Source organism: Octodon degus, unplaced genomic scaffold (genome assembly GCF_000260255.1).
Source record: "Octodon degus isolate 3935 unplaced genomic scaffold, OctDeg1.0 scaffold00011, whole genome shotgun sequence".
In the NCBI taxonomy this organism is placed as follows: domain Eukaryota; kingdom Metazoa; phylum Chordata; class Mammalia; order Rodentia; family Octodontidae; genus Octodon; species Octodon degus.
This window is the reverse complement of record NW_004524587.1, coordinates 14,054,542-14,078,239: the sequence shown is the minus strand read 5'-3', so window position 1 is coordinate 14,078,239 and position 23,698 is coordinate 14,054,542. Positions and strand designations below refer to the sequence as shown.

General features: G+C 39.9%; 1 protein-coding gene across 1 annotated transcript in view; it reads left to right on the top strand.

Moving 5' to 3' along the window:
• The window catches only part of Nfatc3 (nuclear factor of activated T cells 3), a 156,771-nt gene that overhangs the window by 31,884 nt on the left and 101,189 nt on the right, over nucleotides 1-23,698 (top strand). The window contains exons 2-3 of the mRNA XM_012513521.2: nucleotides 6,293-7,427; nucleotides 11,517-11,679. Coding sequence (XP_012368975.1) covers nucleotides 6,293-7,427; nucleotides 11,517-11,679 — 1,298 coding nt within the window. The remainder of the gene's footprint in view (nucleotides 1-6,292; nucleotides 7,428-11,516; nucleotides 11,680-23,698) is intronic.

Here is a 23,698-nt window from a genome sequence, read left to right as displayed (position 1 = left end):
ATATATAGTCAAAATCCACCATCTGGACAATCTTAGAGAAGAGATTTGTTTAAAGAAGTTAGTATTGCTAAAGATGTTACTCAAATTACAGTAGTAAGGCACAATCAACAGTGTTAGAGGAGGTAGAAAGGCTACCACTAGAGTGGATAAAAGGAAGGCAAATGGTGGGTTTAATGGCTGATACATTGTATCAACTTGAAGTTTGAAAGCTTAACTAAAGACTCAGCAGGGGCTAAGGTCCTCTCTTTATAAACATCCTCAGTCTGCAAGAGGGAGACACTAAGGTGGTGTCAATGCTGCACCCTCCCTAGTGTGGGTAGCTTGCTTACAGTGTAAGGGCAGAAAAGAAGCTTGTTCCTGCCTTTTTGCTCTTGTTGCTTTTTCTCTCTTCTGCCGCCATGAACTGTTGCCCCTCTGCCATGCCACCTTACATTGGGGTCAGTTTATTATGGACTGAAAACTTTACAAACTATAAGCTAAATAAATCTTTCCTTTCTTAATTTGGGGTCTTGGGTATTTTGTCCCAGCAAGGAGGAAAAAGTAAGACAGCAAGTTGTAGCCTGAGTTTATAACTTGTGAAAAAGCTAGGGCTATAAATACAGATTTCATAACGATAATCCATCAACAAGTGATAATAGTGAAACATTTATACTAGCAAGGGATGATTTTACAACTTTAAAGTGAGAATTAAGCTTTGTAGCATAACTAGGGATAGTGAAGCAGCCAGAACTGATAAAAGGGCTGCTGAAAATTACATACACTACTTTGAAACAATAACACAGAGGAATGGTTTTAACATTCATGAAGTTCAATTGTGAGGAAGCTGGCCTTTTCTAGAAGAAAATACCCAGGAGAACATACATTACATTACCTAGGAAGACAAGAAAATGACAGGCCACAAGAGTGTGACCTATGAGGGATAGGCTTACTGCTATGTGCCAATGGGAGTGGTGACCTCGAGATAAAGTCTCTCATGGTTTATCACTCTTGAGACCCTTAGAGTGTTCAGAAAACAAAGAATAGGCTAGGAGTGATGTACAGATCTAATATAAAAGCCTGGGTAACAAGACTACTTTTTCTTGAGTGGGTCAGGGAGACTTTGAGTCTTACTGTTAAGAAATATCTAGAGAGCCAGGCATGTGACATACACCTATAATCCCAGCATTTGGGAGGCTGAGGTAGGAAGATTGCTGTGAGTTGGATTCCATCCTGGCCTACATAGTGAGTTCAAGGCCAGCTCATACTATATACAGTGAAACCCTGTCTCGAAAGAAAGAGGGGCCGGGGAGATGGCTCAGTAGAATAAACATTTGCTTGGCAAGCGCAAGGGCCTGAGTTCAATCCCTGGTTCTGTCAAAAAAAGAAAGAAAGAATGAGAGGGAGGGAGAGAGGCAGAGAGAGAGGGAAAGAGAGATCTAAAGGACAGAGATTTGCCATTTAAGGCCCTCATCATGAAAAATGCTCCTGCTCACCCATGAGATTTAGAAAAATTGGCTGAAGAATTCCCATGGCTGTCAGTGTAGTTCCTCCCACCTAATACAACTCCTTTACTGCAGCCTATGGACCAGCAGATTATTGGTAACTTAAGCTATACACCAAGGATCTGTTCCTGAAGTGCTTCCAGATGATCTCAGATACAGATTAACCTTTAAGGAGTTCTGGAAGGAACATTACAACATCCTTTCTTGTGTGGGATTAATTGAGAAATATTGGGCTAATGTCTCTCTAAAGACAATGAGATCTGCCTGGAAAAAAGTATGGCCTAAAGTTATACGAGAGAGAGACTTTGAAGGCTGTATAGAAGAGTTTGAGCCTTCAGTTGACCCTGTAGTTGGCAATATTGTCACTATAGCAGAATCCATAGGCTGGCAAATAGCCAGTGGTGATGTGAATGGGTGGAGGAACACTAAGAGGAATTGTCTGCAGAGGAACTGGAGCAACTTCTGACTGAGAAACAGGGAATGGCAGCTGAGGAGCTATCTGAAGAGGAGGAAGAATATCAACAATCAGTGCAACAGGACCAATGAGATAGCTCAGTGGACTAAGCGCCTGCTTAGGCAAGCTAAGGGACCTGGGGTTTGATTCCTAGCACTGCACACTGTGCCAGCCCTGCCCCACTCCTGGTGTGCTAGGCTGACCAAGACTGGGCATGGTGGCACACACCTGTAATCTCACAGTGTAGTGAGACCCTGTACCAAATACATAATAAATAAAAGCAAATCAGTGCAGCAAAGTCCTGAAATAAAAGAAATGCTTGAAAAATAGAGCTGCAAACATTTGTAGAGAAAACATGTGCAAACAGAGAAAAAGCTAATCATTGCATTTACTTGCATAATGTCATGTCATACTAAAAAATAATGTTAAAAACAGGCACCCTGTTCTTAGCTCTGAAAAGGTTGAGACCTTGTGAGTCAGAAGCAGGGGGTAGTGGACTGTCCCAAGGAGAGAAAGGACACCAGAGAGCTAGATTCCTGATCTTCTTATGAAAGGGAACTGTCCTTCCAAGCAACAACTGCCTTGTATTTCATCCTCCCTTACTGCAAAACAGAGATGTCAACTTGAATGGTGAATACAGTATGAAATTGTTGTTTCTGGTAAAGTAAGTACATTTGATAACTTTTTGATGAATACACTAGGAAAATTATTGGTGTTTCTGGTAAATTGTATACATTTACAACCCTTTTTATTTTGACAAGGTTAAAGGGTGCTTTCAGCACCCGTTATGTGTATTTCCATTCTTTTTTTTTTTAATCTTTTTTATTTATTTATTTATTTATTTATTTTTATAGGGTCTTTCCACACAGCTCAGACTTGTAGTGATACTCCTGTCTCAGCCTTCCCCGCGCTGGAATTATAGGCTTGGGCCACCATGCCCAGTTTGGGTGGTGGAGCCACCATGGCATGCAGTACTGGGGATCAAACCCAGGCCCTTGCGCTTGCCAAGCAAGTGCTTAGAATGTTGAGTTCTCTCCTCAGGCCCTCCATTATTTTTTATGGGGAAAAATTTTGACTTACATCCAACTTGAGTTGTAACCAGCACTCAAGAAGGAAATGAGTTTGCAAGTCAAAGGTCTACTTACTAGTAATTTTGTAGAATGCCTCTCAATTTGGCCCTGTTTGGTTTCGATTTGGCTTTATTTTTGTTGTTGTGTTGTGCTATGTTGTTTTGTTTTCAACAGTGTCTCACAAGTGCAGTTCAGGCTGGCCTTGTTGAACTTATTATGTAGGCCAGGCTGGCCTTAAACTTGTAGCAGTCTTTGTGCCTCAGCCTCCTAAGTGCTGTGATTACAGACAGGTAGGCCCACCACACCCAGCTTTGTTTTTTTTTTGTTTTTGTTTTTGTTTTGAGACAGTATCTTGCCCTGTAGTTCAAGATGATCTTGAACTCACAGCTGTCGTCTGGCCTCAGCTTTCTGAGTCACCACAACTGTATCAATTTGGGTTTTTTTGATATTTTCTCACATTAGAGTGAGACTGTATAATCCTTTTGCATGAGCTTCCCTAGTAGCTGGGATTATAGGCCTGTGCCACCATGCCTGACTCTGGATTTATTAATTAGAATTTCCTATAAGTAAGCACTGTCCCATTATGTTTATTCATTTATTTACTCAGTTTGTTTATATCAGAGTTACAGTTCAGATCTGGAATGTCCCCCCAAAAGGTCATGTGTTCAGAGTGGGACTTTTAAAGGGTGATTGGATCCTAAGAGTGTAAATGTGCTGTTTGGAGGTGGGGATTGGTCCTAAGAGATAGGTCCTTGTGGGCATGGCCTGGAATGGTGTATCTCTCTTCCTGGTTCCTCTCTTCACTCTGCTATCATGAACTGAGGACCTTTTTCTCTGCTGTTGCCTGTGTACTCTCCTGTTTCTGCTTTGGAACCAACTGAACATGGACTAAAACTATGAACCAAAATAAACCTTTCCTTCCTTATACTGCAGGTGTCAGGTATTATGTCTTAGAAACATTTCTTTGTGGACTCATGGAAGCTTGTTTGATGCTATGGGTTTTGATAACAGTATTACTTTTTTTTTTTTTTTTTTTTTTGAGACAGGGTCTCATTATGCAGGTCAGGCTGGCCTTGAGCTCACTTTGCAGCCCAGACTGATCTCAAACTTGCAATAATCCTCTTGTCTCAGCCTCCAAGTGCTGAGATTACAGGTGTGTGCGCCATCACACCCAGCTACTATTACCTATTTTATTCCACATTTCTTTCCTACTTGTCGGGACCCTTAAAGATGAGGGACTGGGGAGATGTCTCAGTAGAATAAGCACTTGCCTGGCAAGCGTAAGAGCCTGAGTTCAATCCCCAGTTCCGCAAAAAAAAAAAAAAAAAAAAGTTAACTCTTGTGTCTTTGATATGACCTTATTCTTTATGTTAAATTTTAAATTTTTTATTTTAAAAATTGCAGTAAAATGGTACTTTTTTGGTGTACAGATCTGAATTTTAACATGTATAAATTTGTATCATCACAGCTACTATCAACATATATAGCAGTTCTAATAGCAGCCTCCTTTTAAACACGCCTAATTAGTTCCACCTCTACTCACTGGCAGCGACTGATTTTCTGTCACTGTAATTTTATCATCTTTGAGTATGTCATATAAATGGAACTGTACAATATATATAGCTTTCTGAGACTTGCATTTATTGGGCATAATGTCTGAGATTTTTCTAAGTTATTGCATTATTAGCAGTAGTACACTTTTTTCTTCAGTAAATTTTCCAATGTGTAAATACATGTGGGTTTTTTTGTGATTATAGATAGAATGCCATGAACATTTTTGTACAGGTTTTTGTGTGAATACAGTGATTTTTCTAAAGAGTGCACAAACACCCAGTGGTGAAATTGCTGCATCCTATGTAAAGTGTGTTTTATTTTACTTGAAACTGCCGAAGTTTTTCAGAGTGGCTATTCTATTTTGCATTCCTGTTAGTGTGGTATGAATGTGCCTGTTTACCTACAACCATGTCTCTAGAAATTTCAGTTTTGCTTATAAGCCATAAAAATATCTTGATATCCTTGTTGATTGAGACAGGCAGCTACTAGCAGGTGTTGGTAGTTATTCCTGCCACTGGAGAGGGGATCTCCTGGCATTTCTCTGTTCTCTGCTGCCAGCACATTCAGTGTTACTGGCTGCTTTTGGTGCCAGTGACCTTTTGAATTTCCAGCTCTAGCTGCTGGTCACTTGGCACTTGACCTCTGGTGCTACTACCTCTTAATGCACCAGCTCACCGTGCTCTACTCAACATAGAACTCACCAAAAGACAAAACTGTGCCATCTGAAAAATACATTATTAGAACCTATGCCATGGCATGGATTGCCCTGCTAAGGGTAAGGGAAGGTTGCTTAATAGCAAAAAAAGAAAGAAAAACAAAACAAAACAAAAAAACAGTGGGCTAGCACATGTACATACTTTCTGTTTAGCCTAGTGGAAATGGAGGAACCTTGTGGACCTGATTGAGGGGAGCTGCAGAAGGTAGGAGTAATCCAGAGCAGCTGCCAGGCAGAGTTATCTGGGGTAGGTCCTTAACTGAAGCTTTCTGCAGCCCAAGCATATACCTACTGGAGAAGCCATGGGACCCCTGTGGCAGCCAGCTAAAATACCTCTCAGGAAACAGTGAATCCTTCCATCTCATCTCAATACTGCAGTGCAGTGTTTAACAGACATGATTATTGTTTTATAAAAGCATTTATTAGTTTTATTTTTTAAATTTTAAAGATTTCAAAACAAGATAGTAAGAAGCAATGGTTAGTTGTTATTTTTAAATTAGTTACTTAGAGTACAAGATATAAGCATTTAAGTTGTCCAAACATTAGCACAAATTAGTAGTACAACTTCAAAAAAAATGTATATATAGATATAGATATAGATATAGATATAGATAGTGTGTGTGTGTGTGTATTTGCTTTTCCTTTGCTGCTTTTAGCATTTATTAGTTTTAGACTATCTTATCTTTTCTTTTCTTTCTCTTTCTTTCTTTCTTTCTTTCTTTCTTTCTTTCTTTCTTTCTTCTTTTTTTGCAGTACCAGGGATTTAGACTATGTTTTCTGATTATCATTTTTGAAATTGTGAGAATAAAGAAAAGTCGTCATTACATGTATAAATATGTAATAATTAAGATGCATTTTTAAACAAATAATTTTTAGTGGAGCTAACAACATAGATTTTGTGTCCCATTTTTTTTCCTCCCGGGATTATTATTATTTACTTTCTCATCTAATTTATACATCTAAATTTTCCAATTTCTTGTTTTGTTGACTTTTTTGTTTTTTTGGCTTCTTCCCATAGATCTTGAGACAGATGATTGTGCATCCATTTTCATCCTTAATGTAGATCCACCTCCATCTACTTTAAACTCATCGCTTTGCTTACCACATCATGGATTACCGTCTCACTCTTCTGTTTTGTCACCATCGTTTCAGCTCCAAGGTCACAAGAACTATGAAGGAACTGTTGATGTTCCTGAATCTAAATATAGCCCATTAGGTGGTCCCAAGCCCTTTGAATGCCCAAGTATTCAAATTACATCTATTTCACCTAACTGTCATCAAGAAACAGATGCATGTGAAGATGATCTACATATAACTGACCCAGAAGGGGAATATTTGGAGAGGCCTTCTAGAGATCATCTCTATCTTCCTCTTGAGCCGTCCTACCGGGAGTCTTCCCTTAGTCCTAGTCCTGCCAGCAGCATCTCTTCTAGGAGCTGGTTTTCAGATGCTTCTTCTTGTGAATCTCTTTCACACATTTATGATGATGTGGACTCGGAGTTGAATGAAGCTGCTGCCCGATTTACTCTTGGATCCCCTCTGACTTCTCCAGGTGGCTCACCAGGGGGCTGCCCTGGAGAAGAGTCCTGGCATCAACAGTATGGACTTGGGCATTCCTTGTCACCCAGGCAATCGCCTTGCCACTCTCCTAGATCCAGTATCACTGATGAGAATTGGCTGAGCCCCAGGCCAGCTTCAGGTCCTTCATCAAGGCCTACCTCCCCCTGTGGGAAACGGCGGCACTCCAGTGCTGAAGTTTGTTATGCCGGGCCTCTTTCACCCCATCACTCACCTGTTCCTTCTCCTGGTCACTCCCCTAGGGGAAGTGTAACAGAAGATACCTGGCTCAATGTCTCTGTCCACAGTGGGTCAAGCCTTGGCCCTGCACTTTTTCCCTTTCAATACTGTGTAGAAACTGATATCCCTCTGAAAACAAGGAAGACATCTGAAGATCAAGCTGCCATACTACCAGGAAAATTAGAGCTCTGTTCAGATGATCAAGGGAGTGTATCACCATCTCGGGAGACTTCAATAGATGATGGCCTTGGATCTCAGTATCCTTTAAAGAAAGATTCATCTGGTGACCAATTTCTTTCAGTTCCTTCACCCTTTACTTGGAACAAACCAAAGCCTGGCCATACCCCAATATTTCGGTGAGTTGGTAGATTCAGCTGCTGATTGTTTTTCATATGTATGGTTCATTAGTAGCATGTAAGTGTGTTGTCTACTTATAATTGATCATTTTTCTCCTTATCTTGTCCTTTCCTTCCTTTTCATCCCCATCTCCTGCCCTTCTCTAACTCATCCCTTTCCCCTTCCTTTTCCTGACTTCTTTTCCCCTTCCCCATTATTTTCCTTTAAGTTTTTTATTTTTTTTTTATTTTTTAATTTTTTTTTTAGGGGGGACAAAGTCTTACTACGTAGTTCACGTTAGCCTTGAACTCACCATGTATCCCAGGCTGGCTTTCAACTTGTGGTCTTCTGCCTCAGTTCCCTGAGTGCTGGGATGATAGGCATGTGCTGTCATGCCTGGCTTATTTTTCTTCTAAGTTTTAGAAGGTTGTTTTTTTTTTTTTTTGAGGGGGGAGTGGGCATCTTTTTAAAGAGAGGGTCTCACTATGTAGTTCAGGCTGGCCTTGAGCCCACTTTGTAGCCCAAGCTGGTCTCAAACTTACAATGATCATCCTGTCTTAGCCTCCTGGGTGCTGGGATTATAGGTGTGTGCCACAATGCCCAGCATTAAAAGTATTTTTAGATAGGCTGAGTTTAAAAGTATATAGGTCATGTGTTGTACATATATTTCTTAGGCTAGTCTCAAAATTATCCTCTTCTTGCCTTGTCCTTCCAAATAGCCAGGATTATGGGCATGTACCACCAACCTTGGCCTTTTTTATTTTATTTTTACTTTTTAAGTTTATAATTTGTTTTGGGTCCGGGGAGATGGCTCAGTGGAATAAGCACTTCCCTAGCAAGTGCAAGGGTCTGAGTTCAATCCCCGGTTCCTCCAAAAAAAAAAAAAGTGTATAATTTGTTTTTAGAGAAAGTTTTCAGATTTTTGTATTCAGATTTTGCTTTATTGCCTATGTGATCGGCCCCACCCCCAGGGCGCACTGAGGCAGGGACTGAGATTCGGTATGGTGGCACATGCCTGTAATCCCAGTGCTTAGGAGGCTGAAAACAGGAGGATCACTCCAAGTCCAACCTTTGTAATGAGACCCTGTAGACCCTGTACTAAATACATAATAAAAAATAAAATAATTAAAATTATAACTTTTATGTGTTTCTAATAGTTTTGTGTATATTATGTGTATGATATTTTTATCAAATAAATATTTGAATCTTGGTTCCACCATTATTTTGGTGTAAGGGATAAAGAATATAGTATCTTTTACTCTCCAAATAAGTTGATAGTTGTTACAGTACCATGTGAAGGTTTGTTCTAATCTATAATTCATTATGAAGGACAACTTTTATCATATATTAAATTCCCATATGGAGTTGTATATGTTTAGTGACTTTTTTTTAATTTTTTTTTAACATTTATTTATTTTAGTGTGTGTGTGTGTGGCCAGCTCAGCCCACCAGGGGGCGGGGCTGGCTGGCATGTGGTGCTGGGGGATTGAACCGCGGTCCCTGTGCTTTGTCAAGCTTGTTCCAAGTAGGTGCTTTAGACCCCTGAGCCATCTCTCCAGCCCTGTTTAGTGACTTTTTAAAAAATAAATTTTTATTAGTATAAATAACTATCTCTGGAATCCTTATCTTTAGAAAAATAGAATATGGAATCTTTGCTACTGAAGATATCACTTCTCTATTTATTTATTTTTTGAGAAAGTGTCTCATTATGTAGTTCAGGCTGGTCTTGAACTCACTAGGTAGCCAAGGCTACACTACCATACCTGATTTTGTTTCTAAAATTTATCTTGCTTCCCGTGAGTTTGCTCATGTCTGAAGAACAAGTACAGAACTAACAGTTGATAAAATTGACCTATTGTTTTAGACCAATAAAAAAAATATCCTAGGGTCAGCCGGATAGCTCAGTGGATTAAAGCACCTGCTTAGGCAGACATAGGCACTGGTTCATTCCCCGAAGTGCTGTGCTGGCCCTGCCCCTGGGCTACCCTGAGACTTCGAATGAGACTAGGGGTAGTCGTACACACCTATATTCCCAACACTTGGGAGACTGAAAACAGGAGGATCACTATGAGTCCATTCTGTGTAGTGAGACCCTGTACTAAAATACATTTTTAAAAAATTGATATCTTAGTCAATCATGGTGGAACATGCCTATAATCCCAGCATTCTGGGAGGCTGAGGCAGGAGGATTGCAAGTTTGAGCTCACCTTGGGCAGTTTACATTTTGAGACCCAGTCTCAAAATTTGAAAAATAAGAGGTCTAAGAATGTAGCTCAATATAAGGGCCTGCAGAAAAAATTTTAAAAAGTGCTATCTCTGAGCTGTACCATATGAAGGCTTAATCTGGAGTGAGTACACTGAAGGAATTAATGGGTAATTTAGAAATTTACACTAAGAATGATACAATTTTAAAGGTTAGAAGGTGCCTGCTGTAGTAGCACATGACTGTTGTACTAGCACTTGTGAGGTAGAGCGGCAGAAGCTGATCATTGGAAATTTGAGGCCAGCCTGGAGTATATAATGAACTCAAGGCCAGCCTGAACTGCATAGTGAGACCCTATCTCAAAAAACAAAAATGGAGGGATGGAGGAAGAGGGGGGGAAGAAAGCCCTAATTCACCTATTACTAAGATGTTACTTTTTTTTTAGGATGTTACTTTTTAACATTGTAGTTTGGGGACCATTAATATTGGACCTGCAGATGTCTGTTTTCTTGTTTTTGTTTTATTTGTTTAGGTGATATGGCTTGGTTTGGTTTGGTACTGGGAATCAAACTCAGGACCTTGCACTTGCCAGGCAGGCACAGTGTGGCTAAGAAAAACAATCTGGCCTTATTTTGTATTTTGTGGCACCGAGGATTGAACCCATGGCCTGCACATGCTAGGCAGTCTACCACTAAGCTACTCCCTCAACCTTTCTTCCTTTCTCTACTTCTCTGTCTCTTCTTCTATAGTAAGGATTGAACCAAGGGGCTTTGCATGGAGCTATATCCGCAGCCCTTGTTTTAATGTTTGAGACAGGGTCTCACTAAGTGGTTAAGTTACCCAAGCTGGTCATGCACGTGTGATCCTCTTGTTTGCCCACTTCCCAGAGTGCTAGGTTTATAGGCATACACTAATATGTTATTTTCTAATTCTATATTTTCAGTGTTAGTATATCTAAACAAACATTTAGGCCGTTAAGATGTTGAAATTATTTCATCAATCAAGTTTTTAAAATGTCATTTAACCAGGTGTTGTAGTGCCTGCTGGTAGTTCCAGCACTCAGGAAGTTGAGATGGTAAGATCACTGCAAATTTGAATCCATCCAAGGCTACAGAATGAGTTTAAGACCATCTTGAGCCAAATTATAAGACCTTGTCTCAAAAAACCCAAAAAATTGTCATTTTGCTTGTTCACAGTAGGGCCATAACTCAAAACTTTCACTGCTGGGAGGTTTTGAACCACTGGTAGTACATGGATTAGACCTATTGGGTGAGATGGGGCCACTGGGTGGTATAAGCCACCAATTGGGGTGGTCATGTATGTAACACTAGTGGTTTAGGCTGGCCGGAATATGTTAAAGATGCTTAAAGGGTTTTTTGTTTTGTTTCGTTTTTTAGTTAAATACATAGTGAAATTTTTAACCTCAAATTGCAATATATTGCTGAATATAAATAATTTTTCAGTGATAACAAAGATAATAGAGAAGAAGTAGGGAAGAAACATGTCTGACTTCCACAAATTTTTTTTTAAGGGAGGGAAGGTTACATTGTGAAGCCTAGAATAAGATTTTTAGATTCTTGGAGAGAAACACATACAGAAATGCGTATCTTTTGCTTTAAGGACTGAAATTACTAGAGTTTTGATGGTTTTTGTAATTATACATAGTTGAGAAACAATTTAAAAAAATTTTTAGAATATGTCCTTTTTGAGAAAATATGAAAAATGAAAAAGTAGCTAAAATAGATTTGTGTTCAGATTAAATAATTATTTATTAAGCACCTACCATAACCAGTGTTATGCTAAAAGAAATTTATTTTAAAATACTTTGTTTCAGAGATGACAAGTATTGGCAAAGAACTAATTTGAATCATGGCGACAATAGCATGTTTGTGTGTTTTATTTATAGCACATCTTCATTGCCTCCATTAGACTGGCCTTTACCAACTCACTTTGGACAATGTGAACTGAAAATAGAAGTACAACCTAAAACACATCATCGAGCCCATTATGAAACTGAAGGTAGCCGAGGGGCAGTAAAAGCATCTACTGGGGGCCATCCTGTTGTGAAGGTATGAGAGTTCTGAGGCTTTTTGTGTAGACACCATGTACCAGCACTGGTGATACAGGTCTGTTCCCTTAGGTACTACAGAGTCCAAAGAGAAAACTCAAATCTGTTTTGTGTGCTTGTTAATATGGTCACACTTCTACATTGAGTTATCTTCACTAGTCTAAAAGCTGTTTTTTCTGACTGCCTTTCCAGCTGGAAAAGAAGATTGCAGTGATTAAAGAGTTGTCTTTCTGATTCACAAAAGACTTGTTTTTAAAGTATAGTATATACTTATTTAAAATTTAAGTAAAATTTAAGTAATATAAACAAGTTATATCATGTACAGGTACAAATTCTCTATGATGTATGTGATCATTATGTATGTCTGAAATGTTCCAGTAAATACTAATTGAAGAAAACAATAATAAAATGTAAATAATATGGAAACCTAAGAAGAGTAAAACAATAAAATATCCAGAATCTGTTTCCCTCAGAAATAAGTAGCACTTGATAACATTTGATTGATGTTCCAGATAACTCTTGCATATGGTTTTAGTGGTAGATTAGATGGATGGCTGGAAAAATGAATTGAATTTTTTTATGAATTGTGTATTAGCTTTCTGTCATGTGACAAAATATACAAGATAATGAAGTTGTGAGGAGATGTTTATTTTGGCTCATAGTTTCAGAGGCCAGTAATTGACCATGGTCATTGGCCTGTTCTTGGGTCTGTGCTAAGACAGTAGACAGTACTGTATATCATGGCAGATCATATAGCAAATGAAACATAGGGACTGGAAAATAGTTAAGAGAGGGAAGGGGCTCAATCCCAATATCTCCTTTACTGGATGACACCCTATTGCCCTAAGTTTCCCACTAGGGCCCCCTTTCATAGTTTCTCCCATCTGTTGAATATTATCAGTAGGAGCAGAAAGAAAAGACAAAGATTGGATTAATATAGCTTCAGAAGTCTCACTGTAAGTGAGCTGGGGAGCAGCTGAAACCTCTCACATTTATTGAGGGCTACAAACAGGCTAAAGAATGTGCATAACTAATTTGGTGTAAGCAAGCTGTTACTTACATCGTGTTCTGGCATTCACCAAACTCTTTAAATTTGCATATCACTAGTTGCTATCTTCCCAGGTAAAGGAACAAAGAACAGACAGGGCACTGCCTCCAGGAATCTGTTATCTTGCCAGAAGTACAAGGGGCCAGTCTCCTTAGGCTGTGCTCTTTGTTCCTTGCACCTTTAGAACAGTAAGCTTCTGACTCATATCATTACACCCACCATCCAGTAACACCTCAGGCTGGCAACCAAGCCATTAATTGTGGGCTGTTGAAACACTTATATAAACCACACCATATAGGGTTTACTGAGAAGTTTTATAATTAAATGTACTTATTTAAATTTATTAAAATAAAACTAAAATATAATTTTGAACTTAGAATATTTGATAACTTTAAATTTATTTCATATAGTTTTGAATCATAACATGAAAACTAAAATATTGTTTGGTTTAGCCAGGTGGTGGCACGCACTTGTAATCCCAGCATTTGGGAGGCTGAGGCAAGAAAAACATCAAATTTGAGACCAGCCTGAACTGCATACTAAGTTCAAGACCAGCCTGGACTATGTGGCACAACCCCCAGTTTTAAGAATCTTTTTTTTTTTTTTTTCCCCAGAACCGGGGATTGAACTCAGGCCGTTGCACTTGCCAAGCAAGTACTTATTCTGCTGAGCCATTTTCCCAGCCCCAAAAAATGTTATTTTAAAATTGAGCTTTGCGGGGGGCCGGGGAGATGGCTCAGTGGAAGAAGCACTTCCCTGGCAAGCGCAAGGGCCTGAGTTCAATCCCCGGTTCTGAAAAAAAAAAAAAAAAAATGAGCCTTGGGGCCTGGGAGATGACTCAGTGGAATAAGCACTTCCCTGGCAAGCCTAAGGGCCTGAGTTCAATCCCCAGTTCCGCCAAAAAAAAAAAAAAATATTGAGCTCATTGACATTTAGAGAGTATGAATTTTTTTTTAAACAATTTGAGAACTCTTTACATTTTATTTATTTGTGTGTGTGTGTGTGTGTGTGTGTGTGTGTGTGTGTGGCCAGCTCAGCCCACCAGGGGGCGGGGCTGGCTGGTATGTGGTGCTGGGGGATTGTTCTGAGTAGGTGCTTTAGACCACTGAGCCATCTCACCAGCCCTAGAGAGTATGAATTGACTTTGCTTCCAAAAATAGTTATCTCACCCTCTTCTCTGCTGTTTGTTACTTGAATTTTGATGTTGGTCTTTTTACTTTCAGATCTACTGCCACCTCCCCCGCCCCCCTTTTTCAACCTTAATCCTATATGTGGTTGGATTCAGTGCTCACTCTTGGTTCTTTTTTTTTTTTTTTTTTTTTTTAATGTGTTTGTTCCAGGGTCTCACTATGTAGCTCGGATTCCTAGTGATCCTCCAGTTTTCAGCCACCCCAGCACTGGGATTAAAGGCATGTGCCACTTCGTCTCAACTCAGTGGCTGGCTCAATGTGCCCAGGATGGGGCTGGTGCAGGATTGAACCCTGGTCCCTGCACTTGCCTAAGCAGGCACTTAGTCTACTGAACTATTTCGTCAGCCCTACACTCTTAGTTCTTTTTAATTTATTTGTTTCATTAAATGACTTATGATTTATGACTGTTACCTGAACATGTTTCATAGTTCTTGACAAAGAAAGATTTATATTGTAAACAGATTTTTAATATTAACATGTTTTGTTTTGTTTTTTGGGGGCAGAACAGGGGATTGAACTCAGACCCTTGCGCTTGCCAGGGAAGCGCTTATTCCATTGAGCCATCTCCCTGGCCCCTTATGTAAACAGGTTTTTAAATGTTTTATAACAAGTATCAGGAAAACTCACAAGGAATTGTATTATTCCCAAACTAAGGCCATAGTGTCATTTGAGACCAGTCTGAGCTACACAGCAAGACCCAATCTCAAGGAAGAAAAAAAGAACAGCTAAACAGTAACAAAGGAATTGTGACATTTGTTATTAGAGTATTATTTTTTATTAAATGAGAGTTTATTTCAAGTTGACTAAGGATACAGATACTTAGTTTCCAGTATCTTTTACATTTCTCAAGAATGTATTTATAAATGCCACACTGGACAAAAGCTTTTTAGGGGTTCATATTGTTTGGTTCCACAATTTTCTTCTAATTAAAAATGAATTCTGTTTTGTTTTGATACAGGGTCTTGCTATGCAGTTCAGACTTGTAGTGATCCTCTTGTCTCAGCCTCCCCAGCGCTGGGACTACAGGCATGTGTCACCACGTCTGGTTTTGGGACTGGTGGGTTTCAGGCCTGCACAGTGCACCTAGGGGCCCGGGGCCAGCATGGCATGCTGTGGTACCAGGGATTGAACTCAGGCCCTTGCTCTTGCCAGGCAGGTGCTTAGGTCTAAGCTATCTCCCCAGCCCTAAAAATGTATTCTGCGCTCAAGAGAAGACTAACACTGCTGGTACCGTCAATGTTTTTTATTTGTCTTGTAAGTGACTTTTTCTAACTTGTTACTTAAAGAAGAAATGGTATTTGAAATGATAGACGTAACCAGAATATGTCTCAGTATCGATGGTTCTTTACTAGTTTTTCTCAGTGTTATGATGTTCCTCCTCCTCCTCCTCTTCTTCGTCCTCTTCCTTCTTTTCTTTTTCTTCTCCTTCTTCTCCTTCTTCTCCTTCTCCTTCTCCTTCTCCTTCTCCTTCTCCTTCTCCTTCTCCTTCTCCTTCTCCTCCTCCTCCTCCTTCTTCTCCTTCTTCTTCCCCTTCCTCCTCCTCTTCCTCCTCTTCCTCTTCCTCCTCTTCTTCTTCCTCTTCCTCTTCCTCCTCTTCTTCTGTTCCCTTTCAATCTGAGAATTTTTTTTTTTTTTGGAGTGGCATAGTTTTACATTTTTTAAAATTAGGATAAAACAGGTTCTGCAGAGTGAGTTTGGGCCAAGTAAATATAAGAAAAAGAGAAAACAAAATGTATCCTGCATTGTAGTGTAGAGTACCACAAAGAGACCCAGTAGCTTGTTCTCTATACAAGATTTTTCGGGGCCAGGGAGATAGCTCAGTGGAATAAGCATTTCCCTAGCAAGCACAAGGGCCTGAGTTCAATCCCCGGTTCCACCCAAAAAAATCTTTTTTTTTTTTTTTAAAGGAACTATGGATCAAACTCAGGATCTTGCACTTACCAAGCAGGCATTTATGCCACTGAACTATCTCCCCACCCTATTTACTCTTTTTTGAGACAGTCTTGCTGTATAGTTTAGGCTGGTGTGAGGTCACTTTGTAGCCCAGGCTGCCAGACTGGTCTCGAACTCTCAAAGATCCTCCAGCCTCAGGCACAATCATTCCACCCACCCCCAGCTTTATCCTTTACTTAAGTGACTCTAGTTATTACTCAGATGTTGACTGTTCTTTTTAAATCTCTCTCTCTCTTTTTTTTGTCTTTTTGAGATAGAGTCTTATTATGCAGTTCAGGCTGGCCTTGAGCTCACTTTGTAGCCCAGGCTGATCTGAAACAGTGATCCTCCTACAAAATGCTGAGATTACAGGCATGTGCCACTATGCCAAGCTCTTTCTTCATACTTGATATCTATGTTCTAATTTCTAGATGTATTAATGCTACTTGTTTTGTTTTGTTTTGGGTTTTTTTGTTTGTTTTGGTTTGTTTTTCAGATATTCAGACTGTCCTTGACTGGCCTCAAACTCATGGTGATTGTTTTCCTCAGCCTTCTGAATGATGGAATTATAGACATGTGCCACCATATACATCATGTTGTTTCTTTTTTTCTTTTGGGGGGCCTGCCCATTAGCTCAATTGTTTAAGTACCTGCTTAAACAAAGCAGTCAGGCTCAGAATTCTGTGGTTTGATTCCCCAGATCCTCATGCCTTACCAGACCTGCCCTTAAGGCATCCTGAGCAGGCCAAAAAAAAAAAAAAATCATTTTTTCTTTTGTATTTTTTTGAGGCAGTGTCTCATTAGGTACTCCAAGCTGGCCTTGAATTCACTGTGTAGCTTAAACTAGCCTCAGACTTGTGGTGATCCTTCTACCTCAGCCTCCAAAGTTCTGGGATTATAGGAATAGGCTACCATGCCCAGCTTTTGTTTCTTAATTATTGATTTTTTTTTTAAATTTTATTTGGGTGTGTGTGTGTGTGTGTGTGTGTGGCCAGCTCAGCCCACCAGGGGGCGGGGCTGGCTGGCATGTGGTGCTGGGGGATTGAACTGCGGTCCCTGTGCTTTGCTAAGCTTGTTCTAAGTAGGTGCTTTAGACCACTGAGCCATCTCACCAGCCCAGACCACCAAGCCATCTCACCAGCCCATTAATTATTGATTTTTAAAAATGTATTGAATAGGCAATCTCTGGTTTGTTTGGGTTTTTTTGGCCAGCTCAACCCACTCTGAGGGCATGGCTGGCATGGCGACGTGTGGTGCCAGGGATTGAACCGAGGTTCCCTGTGATCCCCTGTGCCTGCCTAAGTTTGCCTAAGCTTGCCTAAGCAGGCACTTTAGCCCACTGAGCTATCTTCTGACCCTGGCAGTTTATTTTAGATTGTTGGAGTTGTTTTTTGGTAGTGCAGGTGGAACCCAGAGTCTTATATAGGCTAGCTGTACCACTGAGCCACATCCCAGCTCTTTTTATTTTGAGATAGGATCTTATTAAAATGCCCATGTTAGATTCTAACCTTTTATCCTCCTACCTCAGTCTTCTGAGCAGCAAGGATTTCAGGTGTGCATCACCACACCTGACTTTTTTTGATTCGTAACTTGATTCCTCAGCTCCATGGTCTTTTGACTCTTTTCTTTTTTCTTTTTAGTATAGCTTCTACAGGGTCTCATTATATAGATTGGACTTGGAGTGATCCTCCTGTTTTCAGCCTCCCAAGCGCTGGGATTACAGGCACATACCTCCACACCCAGTCTCAGTCCATCTCAGCACACCCCAGGGGCTGGTATGGTAAGGCTTGTGGTGCCTGGGATCAAACCCTGGGGCCTGCACTCTGCCTAAGCAGGTGCTTTACTCCACTGAGCTATCTGGTCGGTCTTGACTTCTGTGTCAAACAGCCAGTTTCTGAACTTTAAGAGTTGTGTATGTTTTTTATAGGAAATTTTGTTTGCTCTTTTTTTTTTTTTTTTAATTGAGAAGGATTCTTTTTTTTTCCCAGCTGGCACAGGGTGCCTTAAGGGCAGTAAGGTAGGTCTGGTGCGGCATATGGAGCTGGGAATTGAATCGCGGTCCCCTATGCCTGACTGAGTTTGTCCAAGCAGGTGCTTTAAAGAACTCAGCTAACCTGCAAGCCTCCTTGTGCAAGCCTCCTTGTTTCCTTTCAATTATGTCCTTTAGGCTGGACGTAGTAATCCCCATGCTTGGGAGGCTGGAGCAAGGAGGATAGCAGTAAGTTGGAGGGCAGCGTGGACTCCAGAATGAATTCAGGGCAGTGTGATGTACAAGACAGAGTGAAATTCTGTCACAGGGGAAAAAAGAAAGTCCTTTAAATGTGTATTACCAGGGCCTGGGAGATGGCTCAGTAGAATAAGTGCTTGCCTGGCAAGCACAAGGGCCTGAGTTCAATCCCCGGTTCCGAAAAAAGAAAAAAAAAAAAGATTTAAAAAAAATGTGTATTACTTTAATAAAAATTTAAAAAATAAAAAGGGCCTATCAAATAGCTCAGCGGACTGGGCCAGATTTGATCCCCAGTGTCCTGTGCTGGCCCTGCCCCCTGGGTGTGGTGAGACATGCCTAAGAGTAGGTATGGTGGTATGCACCTGTAATCCCAGTGCTTGGAAGGCTGAAAACAGGAGGATCACTATGAGTCTTATCTGTGTAGTGAGACCTATAGATCCTGTACTAAAATATATTTTTTAAAGTGTATTACTTTTTTCATTAAGTAAAAACAGGAACAGAAATCTTAAATTTTGATGACTGAATCGGCACATCATCTATTCCAAGCTTTGGTCTGTTGCCTGTGGAGATTAAAGAGAATTAGGTTACAATAGTCCTTGTTGGCTTTGGCTCAAAATAGTGAACAATATTGTGTGTTATGGCCCATTCCCGGTATCCTCACATACGTCATTTTTCATGAATGTTGCTTGTTCCCCCAGTACAATACAGCATTCTGGAAGGTAGTAATTCCTTGTGATCCTTTTGTTTTGCTTTGCTTTGCTTTCTCCTATAGCCTTTCCAACACTTGTCTTTTTTATGGTAGCACTTCTAACAGTTAGGAGCTGATATCTCCTTAGGGTTTTAATGTACATTTCTCTGGCGATTAGTAATATTGAGCATTTATTCAAAATTTTGTATATCTTTTCAGGAATGCCTGTGCAGGTCCTTGGCTTTTTTAGGGGGCTGGTGGGGGTACTGAAAATCAAGTCAAACTCAGGACCTTGTGCCTGCCAGGCAGGCACTGAGTTCCTGAGTTCTTTGCCAGTTTTTTTTTTTTTTTTTTTTTTTTTTTTCCTTTGCCCATTTTTTATTGTTTTGTCCTCTTGAGACAGGGCTGTCCTTTGTAGTTCAGGGTGGCTGTGAGCTCACTTTGTAGCCTAGGCTGGTCTCACATTTGCAGCAGTCCTCCTGCCTCACCCTCCTAAGTGCTGATATTACAGACATGTTCCACCATGCCCAGCCTTCTTTATCCATTTTTTTTTTAATGTATTTAGTACAGTTTCTACAGGGTCTCACTCCAAAGACAGGACTCCAAGTGAATTTTCTTGCTTTTAAGTTATTTATGTTCCACATACATACTGCATTTTTAAAATTTATTTATTTTTTTGGCAGAACCGGGGATTGAACTCAGGCCCTTGTGCTTGCCAGGGAAGTGCTTATTCCACTGAGCCATCTCCCCAGCCCCACATGCTGCATTTTAAAAGTCATGTTTTAGGCCAGCCAAATAACTCAGCGGATTAAAGCACCTGCTTAGACAGATGCAGTGGCTGGGGTTCTCTGGTGTGCCGTGCTGGCTTCACCCCCTGGGCATGCTGAGACGGGATTGGGGATTGAGGTGTGGTACTGTGTGCCTATAATCTTAGGTCTTTGGGAGGTTGAACACAGGAGAATCACTAGGAGTCCGATCTACATAGTGGGACCCTGTAGACCTTGTAGGCCCTTACTAAAATACAAAATAAATAAATAATAAAATTCATGTAATTAACTGTGTCAACAATAAAAAGTATGTTATTAATATTAGCCGTTTATCATATCTGTAGTCTGTACATATTTTCTCTCATATTGTACATTATCTCTTCACTCTGCTGTTTCCTTTGTTGTTAGAAGCTTTTTAATTTGATGTAATTCTGTTTATTTTTGCTCTTGTTGCCTGTGCTTTTGGAGTCTTGTCCAAAAAATTTATTATCCCAGTCTTATGAAACTTTTCCTTGTGTCTTTATCTAGTAGTTTCATATTTTTGGGTCTGATATTTATGGGTCTTTAATGCGTTTTGAGTTGATTTTTGTGTGTGGTCTGTGTATATGTAGTTTTCCCAATACCATATTTGTTATTGTTGAGACAGGATCTCCCACTGCAATTCAGGTTGGGCTTGAGCCCACTGTGTAGCCCAGGCTGGTCTCAAACTTGCAAGGATCCTCCTGCCTCAGCCTCCCAAGTACTAGGATTACAGGTGTATGCCACCATACTTGGCCACACTATTCCATTTATTATTAACAAGAGAAATATAAACATATGAAAGCAAATCATTTGAAATAGAAAGTGGAAGTGATGTTTGATGCTCCATACTCCACCACACTTGCAGTATTGGCTCTGTAGGGAATACTTTCTGTTTGTATATGCCAGTTTCTTTTTTTTTTTTTTTAATTTTATTCATTTATTTATGTGTGTGTGTGTGTGTGTGTGTGTGTGTGTGTGTGTGTGTGGCCAGCTCAGCCCACCAGGGGGCGGGGCTGGCTGGCATGTGGTGCTGGGGGATTGAACCGCGGTCCCTGTGCTCTGCCAAGCTTGTTCTAAATAGGTGCTTTAGACCACTGAGCCATCTCACCAGCCCTATGCCAGTTTCTAAACTACATTCTTGTCACTAACAGAGGTGTCTTCTCCTGCAGCTGAGAAAACAGTCGTAGCTTTCTCCACTATTCTGAGCATTTTTCAGCTTCAGAAAGGAGATGGACATGGAATGTCTCTCAGTGATAAATGTTTACTTAGCATGGACAAGGTCCTGGGTTTGATATCCAGTAGTGGGAGTGAGGGGAGCTGAATATGGTGGGGTATACCTGTAATCATAGCATTTGGAAAGCTAAGGTAGTAGGGTTATGAGTTCCAGACCATTCTAGGTTAAATAACAAGTTTGAAGATCGCCTGGACTACAGAGATCCTCTCCACCCCCACAAAAGAAATGAAAGAAGGAGAGTGGAAAAGATATCAGTTGCCATTCTGGACTAGTCTGACCCTTACCATATAAGTGGGGTACTTGGTTCTCAAGGCCAGTATAAAAATGCTTTATTGTAACGAATGTTGGTGGGAATGCAAGATGGCATAGCCACTCTGAAATACAGTGTGTCGGGTTTTTAGAAACTTGCACTTCCTACATTACTCAGTAATCTCATCCTGAGTATTCGTTACATACAGAAAAACAAAAAAAATTAAGTTGTACAGTAACCTATATAATAATGTTAATAAGAAATGTATTTATTTTTTTTATTTTTTTTAACATTTATTTATTGTGTGTGTGTGTATGTGTGTGTGTGTGTGTGTGTGGCCAGCTCAGCCCACCAGGGGGTGCGGCTGGCTGGCATGTGGTGCTGGAGGATTGAACCGCGGTCCCTGTGCTTTGCCAAGCTTGTTCCAAGTAGGTGCTTTAGACCACTGAGCCATCTCTCCAGCCCAATGTATTTATTTTTAATACTGGAGATTCCCAGGACCTTTCAGTCCTAAGCATGTACTCTGCCACTGAGTGATCTCTTCATCCCCCTTTTTAAAAATGTTTACATTTTGAGACCAGGTTTTAGTGAAGATGCTCAAGTAGGCCTCAAACTTGCCATCCTGTTTCCTCCGCCTCCTGAGTAGCTGTATTATAGGCATGTACTACCACCCCTGACTATAGCTTTAATAGGTCAAAATTAGGAGCAACCTGCCAGGCATGCTAGTGCACACCTGTAATCCCAGCACTCAGAAGGCTGAAGCAGAGGGATCACTATGAGTTCAAGGTCAGCCTAGGCTCTTTAAGTGAATTCAGTGGTGTCCTGCACTCCATAGCAAGACCATATCTCAAAAAAAAGAAAAGAAAAGAAACAACCCAAATGAATAATAAACAAGCTGTAGTACACTATAGTACCACACAACGATAAAAGGAACAAACTGATGTAATAACTGTATATATATATATATGATTCTATTTGTATAACTTAATATGACAAAACCACAGAAATGGAGAATAGTCAGGTATCAGGGATAGGTTGAGGGATATAGAGGGATAGCACAAGCCAGTTTATTTGTGGTAATTAAATATTTTTTTTTTTTTTTTTTTTTTTTTTTTAGGCAGGGTGTCACTATATGGTTAAGGCTAGCCTTGAACTCACTATATCGTACATGCTGGTCTCAAACTCACAGCAGTCTTCCTGCGTTAGCCTCCTGAGTGCTGGGATTATAGGTGTATATCACTACACCTGGATAGTTCTGTAACTTGTTTGTGGTAGTGACTTAAATCTTTCCATGAGATAAAATTTCATAAAACCAAAGACACACATAAATGTATATAAAAATTAAGATTTATGGTGTCATTAATACCCTTTTGTCAATTTCCTGATGTTGATATTTTTATTACAGCTCAGTACCCTAGATCCATACTATATTACACTTGGAGAAAGCTGGGAGCAAGTTATATGAGACTATTAGTACATGCACTATTTTTGGAACTTCCCTTAAGTATAATATTTAAGAACTACAAAAACCTTGTGTATTAAACAAAGGTAGTGTTTATTGAGACTTTTTTTTTTTTTTTTTTGGTGGCGGGGGGTCAAATCCAGCACCCTATATTCTCTGAATGGCATTTTTGGCAGTGACATGATTTTCTGAAATGGTAAGTTCTTTATAAGGTAGTGGTATTCACAAAAAATTCATATATGTTGAGCCAAAAATTTTGCATTTATATGGACTAAAGAATTTTTTTCTAAGTTTGTAAATTTACTTTTATGTATGAATGTCTGATGGGATGGAATGTTCTGGAGTTCCATGTAACATTGGCTAGTTCTTCACTTTTTTTTTTTTTTTTTTTTTTAGTCACTTTCAAGAATTATATGATTGTCCCATGCATTAAGAAGAATTTGAGTCTTGGGCCCCTGTTGATTGAATGCTTGTAGTGTACCTTACTCATCATACTGGTAATTAGAATTCAGGGTACTCCCTCAGTCTCCTGGGCAAAGGTAATACTGCCCAGGTTAAAGAAATAATGGTCTAGCTAGGGGTGAGGTACATGCCTGCAATCCCAGCACTTGAGAGGCTGAGGTAAGAGGATCGCTATAAGTTTGAAGCCAAGGCTACAAAATGAGCTCAAGGCCAGCCTGAACTGCATAGTGAGACCCTGTCTCAAACAGACCAAAAAAGAAAAAAAATCAGTGTGTACTCATCTCAAACTGGAAAAGCAAATTTCAAATACCTTTTTTTTTGTGTGTGTGGAACCAGGAATTGAACTCAGACCCTTGCACTTACCAGGGAAGCACTTACTCCACTGAGCCATCTCCCCGGCCCCCACAAATACCATTTTTTAAAGCACAATATACTGTGTATTATCTTGTTACCAAATTAGGTAGCAAAACATAGTGTTTATTGTATGCTAACACTATGACTGGTCTAAAATAATGTCTTATATAGCCTGATATTTGCATGTAAATGTCTCACTACTAACTTGACTACAATATGATCAACACTATTAGTATTGCTGTATCTCTCTCTAAAGTTGTTCTAAATCATTAACTTTATTTGCTTGTAATACTGTCATTTTCCTGGATACTGAAGCTCAGAACTTTTGACTTATTTTTGCTATTATTTTACATATAGTCAATTACAGAAATCTGTTTAGAATCTC